At 35.4% G+C, this 24,057-nt stretch overlaps 1 protein-coding gene across 2 annotated transcripts in view; it reads left to right on the forward strand.

The window, feature by feature from the left end:
- LOC138182836 (glutamate receptor ionotropic, kainate 2) overlaps window positions 1-24,057 on the forward strand; it is a 149,232-nt gene that overhangs the window by 123,488 nt on the left and 1,687 nt on the right. For both annotated transcript variants that reach the window (XM_069119105.1, XM_069119106.1), the window contains exons 4-15: window positions 1,157-1,368; window positions 5,490-5,789; window positions 13,665-13,763; window positions 16,413-16,574; window positions 17,365-17,595; window positions 17,795-18,010; window positions 18,464-18,548; window positions 18,634-18,772; window positions 19,939-20,076; window positions 22,888-23,086; window positions 23,446-23,674; window positions 23,752-24,017. In XM_069119105.1, the coding sequence (XP_068975206.1) occupies window positions 1,157-1,368; window positions 5,490-5,789; window positions 13,665-13,763; window positions 16,413-16,574; window positions 17,365-17,595; window positions 17,795-18,010; window positions 18,464-18,548; window positions 18,634-18,772; window positions 19,939-20,076; window positions 22,888-23,086; window positions 23,446-23,674; window positions 23,752-24,017 (2,276 nt within the window). The remainder of the gene's footprint in view (window positions 1-1,156; window positions 1,369-5,489; window positions 5,790-13,664; window positions 13,764-16,412; window positions 16,575-17,364; window positions 17,596-17,794; window positions 18,011-18,463; window positions 18,549-18,633; window positions 18,773-19,938; window positions 20,077-22,887; window positions 23,087-23,445; window positions 23,675-23,751; window positions 24,018-24,057) is intronic.

The following is a 24,057-nucleotide window of genomic DNA, read 5'->3' on the forward strand; positions in this document are numbered from 1 at the left end:
ATTTTCTCACAAACAGTCTCCAAACGAATTTCATTACTCTCGATTTTTGCCTTATTCCAAGTCATATAGAATCTCCCTGACTTCAACCACAAATTATGAGTCATGCTTTATAATAACTGCCCTAATAGGAAGACTTTTAAATGGAAGTACATTTACTACGAATCGTTTTTAGTTTACATTCGAGATAGCCGCGTGACAAAATCAGCTGACTAGAAAGGTTCAAAGCTGCTAATGAACCAATTAACAAGCGAACATATACGACCGATCGATCGCGAGAAATTTAAACGTTTAATTCCAGTTAATTGCAGAGGAAACGCGACGAGCATCGTCGATGCTAAACGAACAGAATCTAACGAGTAAGATAGTCTACGATTTTCTTGCGATCGAACTCCTTGAATCCGATCGACGCGATAAATTTCACGTTAAATCCTGTCGCGAAGAGAACTGATCGAGAGGTGGAGCGATAATAAAGCGTAATTGGACGTCTGTGCCTCGCGATGCAACTCGATATTTAAATAATTTCTCTTTTTTTTGTTGTCTCCTTGAAATTGAAGCGCGTAATAAGATTATTTTTAATACGATTGTATCTATCGAGCACCGCTCTTTTTATATCGAAGAACTCGAAGAATAAGATATTAATTAACTTTCGTTTGAAATTATACACATTTTCAAAGTCATTGAATTCGGACGAAAAGTTTCAGTGTATTTCATGTTTCTTAACAAATTTCAATGGATTCTAATACAAAAATTCATTAATTACTAAAGTATTGTATACAAAACGTCATTTATAAATGTTACGATATTAAGATAGAAAATGAATCGAGTCTTAAAGATAATTAGGAAATTATTAAAATTCATATATTCAGTATAATAATATTACCCTTATTTAGTTTTCTACCATTATTTTATTTTTTCCTCATTTTTGTGCCGTGCTTACAAAATGTAAAATTTCTACGCATATTCTTGAAACGACCAGGATTTAACCTGATCAAAATTTATCAAATCTCGAGCATCATGGTTATCGCGTTCCCTCGAATAGCAACTTACGTAGTGGTCTTCGTCCCGCAGCCAATTCCAAGATAGCCCCGTTCGTGCACTTTACAAGATGCAATTTGGTGAACCGGACAAGCCGAGGTAACACGCTTTAACATTGCAGCCTGTGAGCTTTTGGAGGAGGGTGTGGCAGCAATCTTCGGTCCTTCGAGTTCGTACACTTACGGAATTGTCGCAAGCATCGCGGCACGGTTCGACGTGCCGCACATGGACTATTTCTGGCGACAGAACGAGGAGCTGCAGGAAGGCCAAGAACCGAAGAACCCGACACCGATGACGATCAACGTGTTCCCTGACAGCAACATGGTTAGCAAGGTAAGCGAAAATCGAAGTGTTGGCGTCGGAAGGGCTGAAGTTAATTGCTGTCTCATGACGTGGAACATATTTTCGTCGAAAAATTAATTAAAATGAATTTGTCGATTATTATTTTTCATCTAAATTTGCAAGTTAAACTTCGTTCAGATTAGTCAAATTATCTGAATTCAAGCAACTCGAGCATAAATCTGTTAGTTAGTTGTCCTCAAATATCCTTTCAATTTTCTATTCTTCTTTTCATTTGACATGTCACTTGATATCAAGTCATTTGAATTCAAATAACCTGACTAATTAGACAAGGTTTTTACGACTTCAGACACGAATCGATATTCAAATAACTCCCTTTCTAATATATGTAACAAGTATTTATACGATGCCTGTTACACAGTGTAATTACAACATAATACGTGAGATATCAACATAATTTGAAAAAGAAATATAAAATGTGAGTAAAATAGAAATAAAGATTCGTCAGCTGATTTATTGACTCGCACTGTTACGAGAGTGTTTCTCATACAAAATTAACTTGTAAACTGTAACTGATACATATTTTGTAAAATAAGCTTCGATCGACAATCTTGTGCATCTTACCTCGTCTTTTAGAACCACGTGTTCTAAATTCTAAGTATCACCCACATTTTCTAACACACTGTATACATATATGGAAACTTTCACCGCGTCACTTTTACCTGGTGACGCGACGCGACAGGAACCCTTCGGAAAGGAAAACCAATGAAAGAAAAAATGATGGGGTGAAGAGAAGGCAGCGAAATGGGCGAGCACCAGGGCGGAGGTGGCGTTTCGATGCATTTTAAATTACTCGTTTAATGAGGCAAATCGAGCGGGATTGAAGTAGCTGGTGCATTAAACCGGCTAGTCGAAGCTAATGAGCGCGATCAAAGACCAAACTTCGGCTAACGACGCCGGATGAGTTTTTATTCTGCCGGTCTTTTCATGGACACAGCGTCGGAAAAACAAACGAACGCGGGTTGATACGAATCGAACGGGGTTCGCCGATTAAGTCTAATTAAAATTGTCGACGAACGTGCGTGACAAGCGTAAAGGATTATTTAACGTTTCTTTATCTTTATGGCGCAATTAAAATTTTTTTAAGCGCAGTTCCTGCTCCTGTATGTATGCGAGGTTAGTTAAATTTAAATCTCATGGTAATTGATACAGTACGTTGGTGCTCATGCTTGATGCAAAAATATGCATCGATATGTCGGAAAGAAAAAACGGGATAAGAAATTATAAAGGAAATGTTAAACGCATGAAACGTATAAAAAGTCTTGTGCCGGAGAAAAAGGCAGCAATTAATATTATACATATATCGATGAACAATAAACGGCTTACGACCGTTCGCGGCTAAGAATATTAACGGCGATTAATCTTTAGGAAATAAGGGAATCGTTTAATGAATTGTACGATATGATAATATTTATGGAAGCAACAACTTTATTGCCTGCTTCTTAAAGTTTTTCCCGTTTTTGAAGATACATCCACTAACAGAAGTGTTTGAACATTTAGGTATAGAAACTTTCTATGAATGTTTCATATCTGCAGTATAAAACATTTTGAAATCTCGTTAGTTCTGTAATGTCTCATCGACGTCACTATCACGACCATACTCGAAAAGTTTGAAACAAATGCGAATAGAAGGTATAAAATACATATTTATGTCAAATATACATTTTTATATTGGTTTCATATTTTATCGATATATTAACTGATATATAATCATATTTCATTACAGTTTCATAAAATGCATATGACGTATATATCGATAAAAGTTTTCTGCGGTAATTACTCAAATATTTCCACCAGTCACTGTATATAGTCATAGCAAATCGTAAATTAAAATGTTTTATAAATATAAAATATAAATATATATTTTTACATTTTCGTAAATTCATGTGACATTTGAACTCCATAATTACGAACTTTTAAACCATTACAAAATGCATCGACGCTCCCTTTTTGATTCTTCTCCGAACCATATGTTGCTGATCGCGAAATATCACGGTTTTAACAGAAAATTCTTCCCTCCAGAGGCGTAAAAATATTTCAATATTCTCTCTGGCCCTTGCAACCTTTGGAGGCTTTTATTTTGTTTGATATGTATATATATTTTTTCTTTTTCGTTTTTGTTTCGTTATCGTGATGCCCCTTTTGCGGCATTTTTACACAGTTGCCACAGGAAAGAACAACCGAATTTTCGCTCGTTGGATTTTCGCTTGTTCAAACAAACTCGACGGTAGTTTCGTTAATTTATCGCAGACATTGCGACGTTCGACGTTCTCTCAACTGACAACAATCCACATGTAACTAATACCCGACAAATTACTAGGTTTAAACACAAATTCGAACATTTACGTTCATTTTTCACGGAAAACTAATGTTTCTGACATTTCATTTGGAGATCACGCAGGAAAAACGTGTTAAATCTATATTTGTCGATTTCCTGGTTTCTATGTCTCTAGTAGCTAAGAAATGTATTTTAATATGAAATTGTTGAAAGTGAGAATAGATAAATTCGAAGATATAAACTTCTTGGAAATAGGCAATAAATTTGCAATATTTTATAAAAAACTAGTAATATTAAATTAATCTAGCTTAATTAATACTAGTTCGCATAATTTAGGGTATGTAAATATCATTGAAACGATCAAGAAGACGGCAGAAATATTTCATTCAAAAGTCGAATAAAAGCATAGTATCATTGGTATGAGATTAATTAACAATATACTAAAGTTTAACATTACCTCCTGTAAAACGTGAAACCATTTGAAGGTAATTGGTCATTTCACGTGTAACAGCTTCACGGTATATTCGTTAATTATTAATGATGATATTGCCATTGAAAATATAAATAAATAATAAAAATATATATATTATATGTGCACATGTAATAAAAGCATTTAATAATAGCAATAATAATATAAATTTTCATTTTCCACAATTGGATACTTGAAGCGAATCAAAATTAATTAATTACTTAAATTTATAGCAATTTAGCAGCTTTGATTGCTATTTAAATAGCAAATTATAAACATCAAGCATGTTCGTACGTAATATATTCGAATCATCTGTCGTAAGATAGAAAACAAAATTATACTAAGTGAATGTAGAACAATTAACCAAGTTAAATCCAGTTTTCAAGCTTTTTCGCTATTTTAAGCCATTCAAAAAGACAATTACGGTATAATAGAAATGTTTGTTGTGTAAAATGAAGTTTTATTTCATTTTTCTTCCGTACAATACACGAACATATTGCAACAATTCTTTTTTTTTAACATAGAGGTAATTAAAACGCGAGAGTTTAGCAGGTAATTAGAATAGAATGCTAAGTGACGTCAAACTCTCGTAACACTTGAATATTCAGGGTACGGAACGCAATTGCACGTTTGCTTTTCTATTTTTTTTTTTTTTTTTTTTTCTACTCCGTGTATAGCGTTTCTTTTAACATCTGTTGCGCAAAAAGCGCACAGTTTCATTGAAAAAACAAAATAAAAAAGAGAAACACGAATACATACTCTATCGCGATTTTACTGTATATTTTTTGCAGCTGAATCGTTATTTCTTAAATACTTATATCGTTGCATTTTCACTATTACAATCACGATATTGCATTTACTTCGTCGTTACATTACTGCACCTTCACCATTACATTTTATTCGTCGCTAGGCTGCGAATATGTTTTCGAAAGATTTTTAAACACATCAATACATTCGTTACGAAATTTAGCGAGTAAAACAAATCTCTACGCAGATTTCATCTCTTCGGTTGTGCTTCCAAAAATATAAATTTCTATAAATATCCGCACATTTGCACTGCTGTATTTGGAGCGTTATATTTGTACAATAATATCGCACTTGCACTTATAGCATTGCATTTCTACTGCTGCAATTACATCATTGCTTATATCTCGTTAAATTTGTATGATTTCACTTGCACAACTGCACGTGTACTATTAAAAGTACACTATTGTGCATGCACTAGAGGATTGCTATAACCGTTTAACAGCAGCATATGTGCGAACTTAACTGCTCTATCGGAAATAACACTGACCCGACCGAAATCGAATATCATTCCCAGTAAAGGATACATAATATTTTCCCCAGGCGATCGCTGACGTGGTCGAATCGATGAAATGGAACTCATTCGCGGCTGTGTACGAAGACAACGACGGTTTATCGCGGATTCAAAAGGCTCTGTCACTCAAGCGAACGAAAGACAGCGCTATCACGATAAAGAAACTCAGCGAAGGGGTGGATAATCGACCAGTTCTGAAGGAGATTCGCGCAATGTCCATCTGCAACGTGATTATCGACGTCAAGCCGAGTAACATCATCGAGGTGCTCTATCAGGCGATGGAGGTCAAGCTGCTGGCGGACTACTGTAATTTCTTAATTACTTACCTGGTATTACACCACATTCTACATTATATGCGTAGATCTTGTCGAGAAACTTGTAACTATTCCCTCTAATGATCGACCCAATCTACCTACAATTAGTCGTAGAATAACATGGGGTTGCTGATTAGTCTTTCGTAGATCAAGTTCCGAGAGCATTTTGATTTAGAAATTTACTCATAAGCTTTTATTTATCATAATGAAAATTAAGATTTTTCAGGATTAACAGTAAGTTTATCAAATTTATTATTTGTTAATTAAATTTCTTTATAAGATAAGTAGACTTCCTATAATTAGTCATAGAATAAAATAACAAGTGGAAGAAAATTTGTCCCTGGTTACATCGTCTGTTCGTTGTAACATAGTTTAAAAACGGTTTTTACAAGATCGAGAAAAATCCATTTTTATGGTGAAAGTAATTAAAACTTCGGATTAAATGTAGAAGTTTCCAAATTGTTCTGAAATCTATGATAATATCGGTAATGATTGATAACTATCACCAATCTTATATGTGTTTCCTTAAACATGCTTAACTACAAGTTTATCTTTAGAGTAAGTTAATACGATAGTTATAAAGTGTGTCTAATCGCGAACGGCTAAACGGAACAAACATTTTGCTCTCTTCTGTTTATCCGTACAAGAAACTGCAAATACGTTTCCTACGTTTCGTGGTCTCGTTTTTTAACAACGGATATGTTTCGGAAAATTCATTTGTCCGCATTTAGAGGTAACGAAGTTTAGACGATGGAGAGAAATTTACGACTTTGAACAATGAGCGTTTTGCGAGCTTATTTTAGATTCTACAACGCCCGCGTCAGTTCCATTTGTTCAAATAATTCAACAAAATCTACAGCGCGTTAAATCGGAAACTGGGTAGACAGTGTAAAAATTGGGAACTCCGCGTTTTATGAAATTTAAATACATTTAAAAATTGACTTATCCAATAATTAGAAATATTTCTATTCTATTAATTGTTTCAACTCTTGCAAGATTGTATTTAATCGTTAAAACATTACACGGATCTCAGGTTCATTTCACGCGCGCAAAAATGGCTTCGTTTTATAGTCAAATTACAATCCTCAAGTTTACAATCCTCGACACATGGAACGAAAGAGAATATGCTAGGCGTGTGTCCGTAGAAAGTTCGTATGACAATACTTTCGCTTCACGGACAAGATTTATCGACTAGGAATTAATCGTAGTGGACAGTAAATGTGTTAACTCACTCCAACCAAGCCAATAATACCAATAATCTCGTCTATTCATCCAAAATCGACACGTATCCAGTCACTGGTGTCCTAAAGATTTTCTGGAACCGCGGACAATTAGCAGAGATAATCGTGAATCGAACACGGATTTTTGATGGCGGCCTTTCCCAGGGAATTTCATTAATAAATCCATGAAACGCGTTGCGGTCACGTTCACCGCCTGGCGTAGTGACTGCATTAGCTGGTTAAAATCGCCAGGCTTTTTATTAAACGTAGCCATAAATCGCCGTGAGTAATTGTTTTCAACGATACGCCGGTAATAGCGTGCCGTCTGAACATTCCATCGTTCGCCATCATTCCCGCGGAATACGCTTTTTATGAGGCATTACCATCGAGCACGTAACAATACCTTCACAAATAACGACGTTCGCGTCGCGTCGAGGGTTTTCGCGCGAGGCATATCGTTTCTCCATTTTATTCTTTTTCTTCTTCTTCTTCTTCTTCTTCTTCTTCTTTTTTCACCCTCCTTACTTTCTTTATTCCGCGCTTTTTTTTTGTTCCAAAGCGGAACAACGTATCGACGTCCTCCGGGAGACGCGTAGAAACGTCCCTTTTGTCGAATTGTGCATGTATCTAAAGACAATGCGAACTTTCAGGGAAAGTTACGAACTTTTGCGATTTACGGGGGAGTTCGACTGGAAAAGGAAACTAGCGCTGTGTCTTTTTAAAGATACGTTTGATGAAGGTGGATGGTGGAGGGTGATGCATGGGGGTTGGTTAGGCTCTCAGAGTGGGAATTTTAGATGATTGTTTAGGTTAAACGATGGAAGGTAATTTAGATAAAAGAATCGTTCGATACATATCACTGACACGATATATATAAGTGTCAATTTTTTAGATAATAGGAGTTTATATTTTTATTGTCTTTAAATATTTTCAAATCATCTTTTTCGTTCCCAAAAATCAATCGGTGAATCTTTACGAAGTGGTATAAATAATCGTAAACTGTGAAATAAACTTAAAAAGATCATCACTGCTCTCTACCTTTAAATTTATGCAGTTGGTCAATGTGACCTCTGAACAGCTTGAACGTGAAGGGCATTTTATGTGATTCGCCCTATAAAAACTACATCTATCTACAGTAGCGGACAAAAGTTTAAAACGATGATTTGTAAACCGGATTACAAACATCTTATACGCATATTGTCCTTCTATTCGGTTTGTCTCTTTGAAATAACCTAGCTGTATGTTTGACCTTCACAACCTCAGACCGTCAGTTGTTGAATACAAACAATGTAGAACTTACAACAGTTAGATACCGCTTAGCACTTGTACAGGTATGTAAATATGCAACCGGAATTTTTGTATAGAAAATACACGTTTATTGTATGAAAATGATTAAAAATATTTTATTCGAAGTATTGCCCATTGCTAGCTATACATTTTTCCCACCTGTCTGGCAATTGGTGGATGCCACGCCAAAAAAAAACTGTTGCTCTTGTGAGGCAAACCAGTCATCGAGCCATTTTCGTACATTTTCGTAAGAAGTGAAATGCTGGTCAGAAAGTGCGTGTCCCATCGATGCAAATAAATAGTAATCGGACGGAGCCAAGTCTGGTGTGTAAGCCGCGTGCGAAAGTATTTCCCAACTGAACGCTTCAATCATTTCCTTGACCGGTTTTGCTGTATCTGATGGTGCATTATCATGAAGCAAAATTACTTTGTGTTGCCTTTTTTGATACTGTGGTCATTTTTCACGCAAAGCTTGATTCAAATCGATCATTTGTTGTCGGTAGCGCTCAGTATTAACGGTTTCGCCAGGTTTTAACAGCTCATAATAGATCACACCCTTCTGATCCCACCAAACACAGCATTGTCTTCCGTCCATAACGATTTGGTCTTGTAGTCGATGTCGCTGGTTCGCCTGGAGCTACCCATGATCTTTTACGCTTAGGATTCTCAAAATATATCCACTTTTCTTCACCAGTCACAATTCGGTGGAGAAATGACCTTCTTTTGTATCTAGTGAGCAGCATTTCGCAAGTGGTTTTTCGGTTTTCCTGCTGTCTTTCATTCAGTTCAAGTGGAACCCATTTTCCCACCTTCTGGATCTTTCCCATGGCTTTCAAACGTATGGAGACGGCTTCTCGTGTCACGTTTAATTGATCAGCGAGTTGTTGTTGCGTTTGAGCGTCATCCTCATCCAACAATGCTTGCAATTCGCTGTCTTGAAACTTTCTCGGTGGTCTTCCACGTTCTTCGTTCCTCACGTCAAAATTGCCACTTCTGAATTTTTTAAACTACTCAAAGCACTGTGATTTACCAAGAGCATGCTCACCGTAAACTTCGACAAGCATTCGATGCGATTCTGTAGCAGTTTTCTTCAAATGGTAACAGAAAATCAATGCTATCCGCAAATTGTAGTTTCCAGGCACAAAATTTGACATGTTCAACGCTATTATAAACTATGCTGTTGTATGAAACTTGTATTGTTCTGAGTCGAAAATGTTTGTGAGATGTCAACAAAGACTTTTGGCATCGATGACGCAGTTTAGTGATAACTACATTATCAGCTAGGGCCATTCCGGCAAATTAGGCAACTTCCGGTTTCATACTTACAGGCCTGATAAACAGTGGACATTAGTTTAAGACGATCTGTGTAAAACGTGAGTATGAGTACAGTTTTTGAACATTTTGATTCTGGAATGTCAAAATTATTGTTTAGTGTACCTTTTATTGCTTAAAATTCATTTAGGTAGGAACAGACTATGGGTAAATCAAAGAATTTACTTGAAAACGAAAGGGAACAAATCGTAAGGCTGCGAAAGCAAAGTAAAACCTTCACCGAAATAGCAAATATAGTGAACAGGTCAGAAACGGCTTGTAAGCAAGCTTGGTATAAATTTTTAAAGGCAGGTATATATTGCGATTAACCGAAAAACGGAAGACCACGGAAAACAACGCCGAAAATGGATCGCCGGATTCATCGATTGAGCGAAAAGTATCGTTTTCGTAGTGCAAATAATATTGTTGCGGAGATAAACTACAAAAACGATACACAAATTAGTGCTAGAACTGTTAGGAGAAGATTAGAAGACTTTAACTTAAGTGGGTGAAGACCCCAAAAGAAACCACTGCTGAGTTCTACGGATCGAAAAAGACGACTTGAATTTGCTAAAGCTCATAAGCATTGGACAAATGAAGATTGGCAAAAGGTATTGCTTTCGGACGAATCGAAATTCAATCGCGTCTCTTCTGATGGGATATGGTATGTTAGACGTCAAATTGGCAAAAGTTTGAAAACACAGTGCGTTTTAAAAACTCTTAAACATGGTGGTGGAAACGTTATGGTGTGGGCGTGTTTTTCTCGAGGCGGTCCGATACGTCGTATCAATGGAATTATGGACCGTTTTCAATACATGAACATACTCAAGAACACAATGTTGCCTTTTGCACGCAACAATATGAGTGATAATTTTATTTTTTTTTTTTTTTCAAAATGATAATGACCCGAAGCACACGGCTCGGGTTGTGAAACAGTTTCTTGAAGAAGAAAATATTACCTTGCTGCCGTGGCTGTCGCAATCACCAGACATTAAATCAATCGAGAATTTGTGGAAAAAAGACAGTACAAGATTATAAACCAAAAAATTTGAATGAACTTTACAATTGAAACAGCTTGGAGTAATATTACGGTAGATCAATGTAAAAAATTAATAGTTTCTATGCCAAGAAAATGTACCGAAGTGATAAGAAATAACGGATATTGGACAAAATATTGAATTTCAACAAAAATTGTGTATATTTTCTTACCAAAAATTAATATTTTTTATGTAGTCAAACTTTTGACCGACGAAATATTATACAGATTTCGTTCCTTTTTTGTAACTTAGCTACTGAGCAAAATATCAAAATGAAATTTTTTTTGTAAGTGTTCAAACAAATGTCTAATTAGTTAATATCAAAAGTATAACACTGTATTTATATTTTTTATGGAAAGTAAATCAATTATTTATTTCTTCCATTTCGTCTTAAACTTTTGCCCGCTACTGTATAAAATTGTTTGAGGTAAATTTTCATCCTTGAACAATAACAAAATTTTCTTCTACTTCAAATAAGCAAAAATTCGGCTTCCTTTTCACTTTCATTCAAACGCGTCCGCCGGTTATTTTTCTCTAGTTCCTCTTTAAAATTGCCATGTTCTAGCTTTAAGCTATAGATGAAGCACTTTGATCACGGCGACAGTTCGACAGAAGTTGTAGGGACGCTCCTCTCTGGCGTTCGCAAATATTCGAAATTTGTCTGTGTATACAGAGGGCGAAGCATTAGGAGGAAAAAGGCGTGTCGTGTCGTATGAATTCGTGAGGAATTTCACGATGCATCTATATTTGTCCAGGCTGTCGAGAAATTCGTGGAAGACACCTCGTTGAACGGCGCTAAAGCCAAACCCGAGACACCAAGTGGACCCACATCAACGTCACTGTATCTGCCGGCCCGATGCGATGCTACGATTTCGATAACCCTGAATACCTTCTCCTCCTTCTCCGCAGGGTCGACCTTTACGAGTCAGCAAATATGTTCTAATTATAGTTTCAATGGAATGGGAAGGGTTGTACACAGCACAGAGAATGTAGTTAAACAACAACGTGTTTGTCTTCTGACCGCTTTAGATTAATGGTTTCAGAGAGAATTTATTGAAATACACAGTGCTTCATGGGTAATGGTTCGTTTTATTGGATAATTATTTATTTCAGTTTAATCTTAGTTATGAATTTTATTTGAAATTATTGTTTCAGATAGAATTTGTTTAAATGGTAGCTTTTGGAAACGAGTGTTTTTTATTAGACGGGTATTTAATTTAATTTAAATTTAATAATCTAGTTTATTTAAATTGTTTTTACGAAATGAAAGGATTGACTTGATTACTTCGGAGAAGATTACAACTTTGTAATTGTAGATAGCTTGGCGTCAGTATCGGGGAAGCTTATTACATTTCATAACAAGAAGGTTGGTAACAACAAGAGTGTAACAGTGTTAGTGCGAAGCTGACCCAAGTCGCGCTATTTCATATCGTATTTTGCCATTTCTCAATAGATAGAAACATAACAAAATCATCTCCTGTCTAAAAATGTACTAATTTTATGACCAAAAAGTTGTAATTCGGTGAACTACGATCGTAGAGAGGTACAACTGGATTTATTTGTACATGCAATATGAAAACTAATTTTCTTTATTGACGAAAGACAGTGTAAAATGGAAGGAAGGGAAGGAATGACAAGAAAGGAAACGAAAGATAAATCGAAGGCAAGAAGAAAGGAAAGAGGAAAGAAATTGCAGAAAGGAAGTGAATCGTCCAATATTAAGAGAAAAAAGAGAAAGAAAAAAGGAGTAGATAGGGCAGGAAAGAAAAGGAAAGCACAAAAAAGTAAAGGAGGGAAGAAGGAAATGAGAAAGGAAAGAGCGAAAGGGAAGCAAAGAAATGAAAAAGGAAGAAAACGTATTTCTTTATAAATATCTTTTATTTAATAACTGTAAATTGTAACTATGTGTACAATTTATTTTATTCACTTCATCTTTTATCATAATCACCTTCTCATAATTTCTTATCTCCACCCACAGCATTGAACCCTCGATCAACATCCTTGATTACTTCGCTATACAAGAACCAGGCATCGCCTAAAGACGTTTATCTACAGTTTCTCAACTTTCCGAACAAAAATTACTAAAAAAAAACCAGTTAGTCAACAAACCATCAGAGCACTTCCGCGATACGTCTGGCCTCCGTTTACAGACACACTTCTTATAGTTAGCACAGAGTTCCCAAGTTATTTCCCGCTTGTTGCATCGAGATAACAAGGAAGCAAGGCGAACGACCGTTCAAACGTTGGTCCGCTTAAGATTCCAGATTTCACGGTTGCTGGTGTATAGTGATCGCTCCTCGTCGAATCAGGTCGAGCCCATTGAGACGCGTGTACACTATGATGGATCGCGTTTTCAGAGGTCAGCGTGAATTGGCCGAAACGTCCGAGATAGATGACGCACTATTTGGAGGTTTGGCTCCGCCGCCAAGTAAAAATGGGACGTGGCTGGCAATTGACACTTTTTAAAATTATGTCGCGACTAAAGCTAGGAATTATACACAATTTGCGTGCAACATAGTATATAGGGTGAACCACAGGTTTTAATCACCTCCATTATTTTCGCTGTTAGTGGACTGACCGAGATTTTTTTTGTCATAAATAGACCATGAACGTTTATGCATTTATAGGAAATTTTAATGTACTCGTTACATTTAGAGGATGAAACAAATTTCTGGTTAGATTGTATTCTTTTAGTTGCGTTATAAATATATAATTGAAACGACAAACAAAATTCTTACTTCGGTATAAATTAATTTTTAATGTCACTTAATAAATGCAAATTTAGTATTAGAAATTATTGTGATTTTTGTAGTGTTCTCTGGCCCATATACAAACGTCGATTGTAATCTAATAATTTTTATATCGCGTAATTGCAAAGGAGGAGTGTAACTTAAGCTAAAAGAATGTAAGACTTAAGCTAAATTGTTAGACTAATTTTTGTTCTATGTCATAGTTGTTCTATATTGCAGCATATATAACTTTCTATATTTTCAACGCTATTGTTATATTATGTTCAATACTTCTATGAATTGTAGGACTCGACGAAATTACCCATCTGGGAAGTGCGGAATAAAACAACGACCAACATTACAGGACTCAACTTGCGGGAAAATGACGCAGAAGGAATTAATTGGGTAAATATAAAAAGTTTGCTTTTTAAAATTTAAATGTTCTTTATTTCACGTAATTTAAATTTTATTTCAGAACAAATTCATTTAGTTACTCTTTATTTGAAAAATGGTTTCTTTCTTTTATTTAGTAATAGAAACCTTTAACAAAATTATTAATTTAGTGGTGTTAATATTCTTAAAACTTATTCTTAGAAATTCTTAAAAATGAATTTAGTAATCGTCGTTATTTCTGATGGCGATGTTCATATATAGCAAATGCATATTTTAGGTGTTGATATTTTTGGTACTCAATGAACGTAGAGTACATGATGGTTTTTTTATGAATTGGCACTGTCGGGACTAAAATAACTTGATTTAAGCTCTCAAGAATGTTTCTTGAGATTGTAGAATTTTATAGCTCAGACGTTTCATATAATATTTTCTTAATCAAATTAATATATGTTATGAACTACTCTTAAGAATTTAAAATTTGCTAAGAATTTCATCTTCAAAAATTGATAATAATATGGCGTACGTATAATCCAATATATTTTACATTAAATGAAAATTGATTTTGTCGTTCCTTAAATTTTTCTCCATTATCCTGCACTCTGTAATATTAAATTCCACGTAAAGAACTATAAAGAACAACCATGGACATAACAGTCGATACGACAAAAAAGCAGAAGATAAATGAACGTTCGATAAAGCCTTAAATTGCGTCTCATTTTTCTTGAACGAGGGGAAGACTTTTCTTGTAATCAGCAAATTAAAAATTTCTTTATTCAAACATATTCTCTAGCCATATATCAACTTACAACAAGCTTGTAAGATTTCAGTCATTAGAAGTTCCGTTCTAATTAAAATTCGTCACAATTTGTTTTCTGCCTTGACAAAACCATATGTATGTTACTTTATTTATACCTATTTTTCAACAATACTACGTTTATGCAGAAACTCCACGAGCGACATTTTGCCGTGCGATATCGTTGCGATCAAGTGTCTGTCTTTATCGTTCTTAACAGAGAAAACAGAAAAAGGCACACGGTGAAATTATTTGACTGATCCTTTCTAGCTTGAAAAATAAAGGTATCTTCGAGAGTTTCTTCAAACAAACAATACAAATAAATCTATGTATTACTTATAATTAATGCATACGTACATATTGAAAAATATGATAAAAAACGTTGAACCAATTTTGCCCATCCTTTCCTACGACATTCTTCTTCAAAGTATTCACTGCAATAAAACACTGCAGTAATTCTAACGTACAGTTAGTATGAAATCAATAGAAAAAAAATTAAAAAGCTAGAAATAAGTAGAGACTTATTTCTAAGTGGTGTAATAGAGATTACACCACATCGGAAAAAGTGAGTTAGAAGAAAGTTACAAACAGCTCTTCGGTATCTATCCCCAATTTCTTCAATCAATTTTCATGTACGTTTTTCCAAACTTTCAACCACAATGTTTTTCATAAGAAAAGAGTCGCTTAAACGGTGGTCTATCGGACCTCGAGGTTCGAAGTAATTTCTTCATTAACTCCATGGTACAGTGGAGTATCGCGTGTTCCGCTTCGAGGATACAACAACGTGAGGCCTTCCGTTTTCCTGAAAATCTACCCGCGACACGGTACTTCCGAGCAGCTGACGGCCTGCCTTAATTTTCGTTTCATTAGCTCCCGCCAATTCACTTTGTATCGCGGCCCCTCGCTGAATAGAGAGGCGTTACTACACGCTCGCAATATCGTTTCCCTTTCTCCCATATGCTAACACGGGCCCCCATGAAACGATTAAGCGCGTTGTTTTATAATTTTGGGAAATTGGACGGCTTAATGTTTCATTTCTCGTTACAAAGAACCGCTGTAACAGTAGAACGAAACTTGCTGAATTACAAATATTACGGTGCATGTCTGATGACTGAGATTCTTTCTTCAAGTTGTGTAAGATCGAGGTTGTTGGAATTTTCTCACTGTTCCGAGAAATTATTGTGACTGTTGACTGCAGGTCTTCTTGGAGATATGAAGGTAATTTTAACGTTCTTGCGTTTTAGGTCAAGGAATTCCTCTATGGTGCAGATAGTTTCACAGTCATGAAGATCTTCGTTTGAGATTTTGTTGAGGTGTTTGAAAGATGGTTGTATCATTAGTTTGTACAGTCTAAAGTTATAAAAAAGGAACGAAGAATAATTTATGAGCTTGCAATACGTTCAATGGTGTGGGTTTACTATTTTTTGAATATTTTATTTGAAAATATTAATATTTCGAAAATTCGATAAATAATAACATTATGTCCACATAGTGAAATAACAGCTGAAAATTTCGTATGACAGCATTTAAATTTTATTAGAGTGTACAATTAGTTTGTTACAAAAGTTTATGAAATAGTTGAATTAATTTAAAGGAATCTCCTTCGTTTCACTTGTAATTTAAAAATGCAATAACCTGAAGATAAAGTGTTCTTCAAACAACGAAGCAATATTACGACATTTTACAATTACTTATTAAAACTGGTAGCTACTAAGTGTCAATTTTATTCCGTCACGATATTCCGCAATATCATACATAATCGTAATAACCAGGAAGGATAGAATCATTGCAAACTGTATATTTTATTAACGATAGTCAAGTATCCTCTGATTCTACTAAACGGTATCGTGCATTTTCTCTTGGCAAAGGTGGAATCCGCTATTCTATACGATGCCGTCTTCATGTTCTACAACACGCTGGAGACCTTAAACGCAAGGAACATGTCTGTAGATATTGACCCGCTACCGCTCTCTTGTGAAGGGGAAAAGAAATACAGCGCAGGTCTCGACATTATCAACCTAATGCGCGAGGTAAAGCCTTCTCGTACATACGAACATATTAAATTGATTCATATGAAGACTATAGGGGAAGAGCACAATAAGTTACATCTTTTATTTTTTACAGAGAAACCTTTTTAGGATTTAATACATTTTTAATTAATTCCATGTTAACAAAATTTCCTTTTCACTTGGTCTTTGATCTAAATATGCGTTCTTTTGTTACCTTCAAGATTTCCAAAATATTACTCGAACAAAATATTGCTGGTAATAATTGTACCTTTGACAATCATAAAACTTTATCAACTTATCAACTAGTTATAAAAGACCGGCATCTTTGAAAATTCTCCCGCTCAAAGTCCTTTTAATAAGATAAAGAAATCAAGAAAAACGTAATCATCATGCTTTTCTCCTGAGACATTCGTATGAAATATTGTTCGTTTGAAATTGCCAATGCCACTCATTAAACTTTGTCCTATCGTCGATTATCAACCGTATTAAGGAAGAAGAAATTCACTATAAATTAGGTATGTTTAACGTTAAGAAGATTTATAATAAAAATATGAAACTTCATTGTCGCGATATTGATATGTACTAATGTATTAATAAAAACGAAAAATTGTCATAATAAATGTTAATGAATTATGTCAATGTCAGTAAATTTTCAAAAATTAATTTGATGGAACTCAGTTCCTACAACCACTCAAGCTAGCCATATGTAATTTTTAAACAAAAACCATTGTTACAAGTCATCCGAACGCTTTCTGACACTTTATGTTAATAAGAAAATAAAGCATAGATTTAATGGCCACGGTTCCTACAGCTATCCGACGAAGGAAAGTTCGAAGGGAAGCTCACAGGGCCAATAACGATCGACGAAAATGGTCGACGTCAATCCTTCCAAATACAAATTATAGACGTGAGACCGGGTGAAAATGTACAAACAGGATATTGGCGCCCAGATGGTCTTCACTCGATCAAAAGCGAAAAGGAACGTGAACGTTACTTGTACAAATCCATTGAACTGAAGAAGTTCAAGATTACTACTAAAGTAGTGAGTATTCTCTGACATTCTTAGATATTTGTAATTATTAGAATATTCTTGTTGATAAAATACCGAGACTTGAATTTGTTTGAGAAGCAATATGGTCGTTTGGCGACAAAACCACTAATTAAGAAGCTTTGTGAAAAAGAGCGTGTAGATGTGTAATATTGATATTTTTCGAACGTGCTAATTAACTGTAATTCATCAGGGACCACCGTATATCATGGAAGTGCCGGAAGGTTCAAATCGAGGTATACTGATTGACCAAAGACGGTACGAGGGTTTCTGCATTGATCTCATCGACGAGATTGCCAAGCTGTTGAAATTTAAATATGAGTTCGAATTAGTACCGGATGGAAGTTACGGCAAGTACGATAAAGAAACGAAGCAATGGAACGGTTTAATCAGACGTCTGCTGGATCATGTACGTAATTGCTTGCAACCACGTTCTATGTAATTAAAGATGATTAATGCAAAGATTTCAAAGATTTCAATTTTTTATTTCACTTTTAATTCTAGGCGTATGGTGACCAACAGATTTCCATATATCACTAAATAAACTAAATTTTACTTTTTATTATATTTTATTATATCTTTCAGACAATATTAAAAAACTGAAAAACAACTACTATTAATCAGATTGTTTCATATGAAACATCCGACTCTACTGTACCAATTTTCTAAATATTACGATAAATTTGTGAATAAATATTTTTATCTTTATAACCTATATCTATATCATTCCGTATAATTTTGAAGTTTTGCATCTATACATATATATTTTATATGTATACAAAAAATTATTTTCTCTCCTTTAGTAATTTAAAAGAAAGTTCAAAAATTCAAGACAAACTAAAAGCGTATGAAATCCTTTCAGGACGCGGATTTAGCTATTTGCGACCTGACAATCACGTACGAGCGAGAAAATGCGGTCGATTTCACGATGCCCTTCATGAATCTAGGTACGGTATCTTTAATTTCTTATCGCGTTCTATTTTTGCAATAAATCTCGTGACATTGCTATTTTATCCGATATGTCCAAGTCAGGTATCAGCATTTTGTACAGAACACCGGAGGAAAAAGAACCGGACCTGTTCTCGTTCCTGTCACCACTGTCACTCGACGTCTGGATTTACATGGCGACCGCTTTCTTAGCTGTTTCGATAATGCTATTTGTGCAAGCTAGGTGAGATTTTAAAGAAAGATAACAAGAACTTTATACAAGAACGGTGCTCCAGGGTTTAATAGCTAAACTTTGTTAGTATATTCTATAGATAGGTGTAAACAAACAAAAAATGTTATACATATAAATATATATCTTATCAGTTATAAGTGTTTATTACACTTATAAAATACAACATACAAAGAGAACAGTAACAGACTTGTACTTACTATGCTATACGACAAGAATACATTTAATCAACATAATCATTAGCTGTCAATTAGAGGTATCTGAAAACCCGAAAATATCTCGTAATTCCAGATTCCCGAGAATTTTAAAATTATACAGACTGGAGTATGGAACAGATAATAACGAAATATGCGAGAGATATAATATTTTATAATAAATTATTTTATGATAAAGTACTAAAATGAAATAATAAAGATGTTTTATTATAAAATATTGTATCTATCATGCATATTTCGTTATTATCTCTGTTCCGTATTCTATTTTATATAATTTTATAATTCTCGAGAATCCCGAAATTCTAGCAAATCCCGACAATCTCGCATTACGAAATACTTTCGAAACCCGTCCTGACCCGTACCAACCCGATGTCGTACCGACCCATCCCAAGCATGGGGATCCTGTTATTTTCGGATTCTGGCACATTTCTACAGTTTTAATATTCCATTTCAAAATATCTTACCGTTTATATCAATGGGAAGCTGATCGCGATAAAAAGTTGCATTTATTGTTCAATAAAGCTTATTTTAATTTTGGTTTGCCTCAGTGAATCAACCTGTTCTTTTTTATACTTGTTTAATATATATTTCTTTTTTAAAGTTATTCACACATAAAAGTTTATGTTGTTTATGTCGGAGATCGAAGTCTCTTTGTATTTCGTACTTTTACTGTAACTTTTCAGTAATGATTTAAATAACCAATATTCGTATAAGATGTCTTGCTTGATTATATCCGTAGTATATACCGACAAAGTTTGGCTATTAAATACTGAGATATCCTACATAAACCAAGTTTTCCTTTTCTGAAAATAAAATTTTCTTTAAAGTACGTTTTTTATGTTTCTGAAAAGTGTAACAAAATTAACTTCTAAGAGAACGATATTAAAGAAGTAGAATAGCGTGCGCTTACAGGAATCCGTGCTTAAAAAGAAGGTTTATTTACAGAATAGCGCCAGGCGAATGGGACAATCCGCATCCCTGCAATCCAGACCCAGAAGAATTAGAAAATAGTTTCGACCTGAAAAACTCTATGTGGCTCACTGTCGGCTCTATGCTACAACAAGGCTCTGATATACTCCCCAAGTAAGTTCAAAACCGGCAAACTTAACAAAGCACCTATGCTACCGCAGCCTGTCTTACATGCATGCAAAGCCGTGCGATAATCGTGAAACACAAGCCGCAACACCACCGCAAAGAGATGCTACTGTGTCTGTTTTGCCTTGTGTAACTACAACTCTGAAATTACTCGCGAGAGTTCCAGCAAATTGGACGTTTGTTGGTTTATTAATAACTATTCAACACAAAATAAATTTTTCGCAAACGGAATTTTAATATATTTTAGAAAGTATGTCGTATCTTTCTCAAGATATTCATTGTCAAACACACCACGAATTGTATTCCATGAATACTGTAATGAACTTGCTCGTTGTAATATCAATACACTGTTAAGTTTACATAAGATTTAGATTTGATAGTCAAATTTAATAAAAAACCTATTTAAAAGAATCTCTGGCTTAAAGTAGCAAGAGACCGCGTCAAACGGTCGAAACGAGACGAATTCCTCTGAACACAAAGGCTAAAATATTCTGATAACTAAAAGAAGCTAGAAGGAAAATAAGGAAATAAAATATTGCGGATCGTTTGTAGAAAGGTGTACAGAGACGGTGCCAAAAGCAGACGCGGCCCTTTTTTTCTCTCCCCCGCAGCCGTTCCCGTGTCTCCCAGCTATCCTCTTTTTTTCACGACAATTAAGCTTAACGAGCCGCTGTTTGCCGGACATATTTGAGGCGGCTTCCCACTTATTAACGCCGGCACGGCGCTAACTCTCCGCTCGTAACGTCGCGCGTGTTTGCTCGCTACATACTGACGACGTTCCGACTAAAGACGACGACCACGACGACGATGCTGACGGCTAACAACGGTGAATCCTCCTAACTGCCTCCTAGCCGCTTGTTTATGCTACGCGAAGGTAGCATGAATCGTCGTGATTTGCATAGAAGTAATATTTGAATGTCTTTTACAACCGACTTGGATCTAAAGGAGAAATGGTCTAAGGGTAAGATTTTTATTATTTTTGAGAAAAATCCATGACATCGATGTCAGCAAATGATTTTCTGTAGAATAATTTATGTATTATCGTCGTTGCTAGACTACGAATGTTTATGCACATATATGCATAACTGAATGCGCTAAAGAAATAGAATTTAACTAAAGATTTATTATACAAATATCGTAACTAACAAGGTACTATACCTTGAATATTTTATATACACATCTGCGCATTATGTGTATTCTGTAGATTTTCGTACGCTTCAATTTCACATAAATGCTTACATAAACATCTGCAGTCTAGTCATTACATTTTAGCGGGTTGATGAGTCGCTCTCATTTATTCTACTGTAGGTAAGATAATTTAAAAACTGTTGTAAACTACTTTACAAATCAATTACTAACTTGTGTGTTAGATATTAAGAAAAAAGCGGCTTGAGTTTAAGAAAATTCCTTTTCACCATTGTGTGAAATAATCGCAATAGAAATTGTTCGTTAAATTTGTAGATATACTGTTGTACGCACATTTGTTAAAATTACGCATTGGAATTATAGTTATGTGTAATTAAATGCAATTACTATTCACCATAAAATTTACTTTACATTATTAAAGAGTCACGGATCAAAAGAAAAAATTCGTTGCCAAAATTTCGTGGAATATTTCTGTAGAATAAATGGGAGTATCGCTTATCGATTTCGCGCGGCGGCAATTTAATCGCGATCCATTTGTCGGCGAAGGCAAGCTAGCCTCGCGAGGAAACAATGTCCTTTGTTTCTGTTTACTCGGCGTCCTGTACACGCTCGCGTGACACAGAATATCCGCACGCGCGCCATGCTCGGCAAACAGGAGTCATTTGCATACGCGGCTCTTTAGCTCGCGCTTAATTAGGAAAACGCGATGCACGCTGTCTCTGTCGCCGCTTCTGCGCTTCTAGCGTATCGTCGAGATGCTTCATCCACTCATCTCGTAAGTACCGGACGATTTATCTAGACGACGTAGACCGCGATTGGCTGAACCGTAGACAGATTTCATGTTGAACGAAAATTCATAGCGTGATCTTTGTAAAAGCATAGATCATAAACCATTTTGTATTGGAGTTTATCAGTCTTAAATGTAACAGTTGGATTTTGGAATTCGATTCTATTAGATACTATATTCTAAGCTCGTAAATCTATTGTGTTTGACATTATCGAAAACATAAAAGTTTATCTTCGTGATAATATGAACTGATATAAAACTATACGAAAAATAGAATAATGCAACTGTAATTTTAGGAAATTAAGATATTTAGTCGACTAAACTGTAATAAATGAAAGAAAGCTGAAATATTTGTGTTTACAAATAAAAAAGAACTAAATAAAACTAACTTTACGTTTGACTGTAATGATCTCTAATGAGCATAGATCCGATGCAACTAACTCCAACTCGCGTCAATCCACCTCGACCCATTCTTACTCGCTTCAACCTGTTTAATTTGCATCGATCAGCTTCGATCAGTTCTACTTCACGTCAATCCTCTTTGATCAGCTCCAATTCTCATCTGTTCGTTTCGACCAGTTCCAATTTCCATTGGTCAGCTTTGACCAGGCCCAATTTACGTTGATCCGCTTCAAACTGTCCCAAATCAAATCAACCAACTTCGACCAACTGCAATTTCCATCGACCTTCTTCGACCAATTCTGATTCCAGTTAGCTTCAACTAGTATAAATTCATTTTGATCAACTCCAACTCACATCGATCTATCCAATTAGTTTCAATTGGAACATTTGTAACTCCTGTCAGCCTACTTGGATCAAACACGTTCAAATTCCAATCACTCTTGTATTTCTGTTGTTTCACTTAGAACACCTTCGATTCGAATGGTGGCTGGTATGTGGTGGTTCTTCATTATGATTATGGTTTCTTCGTATACTGCCAATTTGGCCGCCTTCTTGACGTACGACAAGAAAGAAAATCCAATCCAAGGTGTCGAAGATCTTGCTAAACAGACGAAAGTCAGATACGGAGCCGTGGATGGTGGATCCACGTCCACTTTCTTCAGGGTAAATTTCTACCTTCCGACATTTCGGAATATTCTAATATCTAGACTGCGAATATCTGTACATTTATGGAAAATTTACTTATTTAAATGCGCAGAAATATACAGTATGCACGTGCAATATGCAAAGATATATAAAACATATAGTTCATATATAAAACATATAAAGAAGTGGAACGTAATTAAAAATTCATTTCATACAGGAAATATAATAGCGAATACTACACTTGAGATGTTTTATATATCTTTGCATATTACGTACATTCTGTACATTTTTAAGTTTCTAAATTTAAAAAATGTACAAACATCCGCAATCTATTAAATATTTATCTCCGTTTAACAATAATGTCATTTCGATTACAGGACTCCAATTATACGACATATCAACGCATGTGGGCGACCATGCAGGAAGCAAGACCAAGTGTGTTCACGAAAACGAACGACGAAGGCGTTGAACGAGTGTTGAAGAAACGCGACTATGCTTTTCTTATGGAGTCTACCACGATCGAGTACAGAATGGAAAGAAACTGTGAACTCGACAAGATTGGAGGTCTTATCGATAATAAAGGATATGGTATCGCCCTGCCACGGAGTATGTACCACAATCCTTCAATGTTATTTCAAATCATATCGGTGCGAATCTTTTGAAATATGATCCTTTTTCGTTAGATTCTGAGTATAGAACACCCATAAACGGCGCGATATTGACGCTGCAAGAGAAAGGGGTGCTCCAAGACCTGAAGAAAAAATGGTGGGTGGATCGGGGCGGTGGGTTGTGCACGAAAGCCGAACAAGAACCGTCATCGTCAGGTGAATTAGGAATAGCCAACGTCGGTGGTGTTTTCTTAGTCCTTCTGATCGGAACTTGCGGCTCGTTCATCATCGCTGTCTTTGAATTCCTGTGGAATGTACGAAAGGTCGCCGTGAGGGAGAAGGTGAGTCTCCTCAGCCGCATCTCCTCCTGCTCACAAGACC

The sequence above is a fragment of the Bombus flavifrons genome, chromosome 8, assembly GCF_040668555.2.
Source record: "Bombus flavifrons isolate JBK064 chromosome 8, iyBomFlav1_principal, whole genome shotgun sequence".
NCBI classification, from domain to species: Eukaryota; Metazoa; Arthropoda; class Insecta; order Hymenoptera; family Apidae; genus Bombus; species Bombus flavifrons.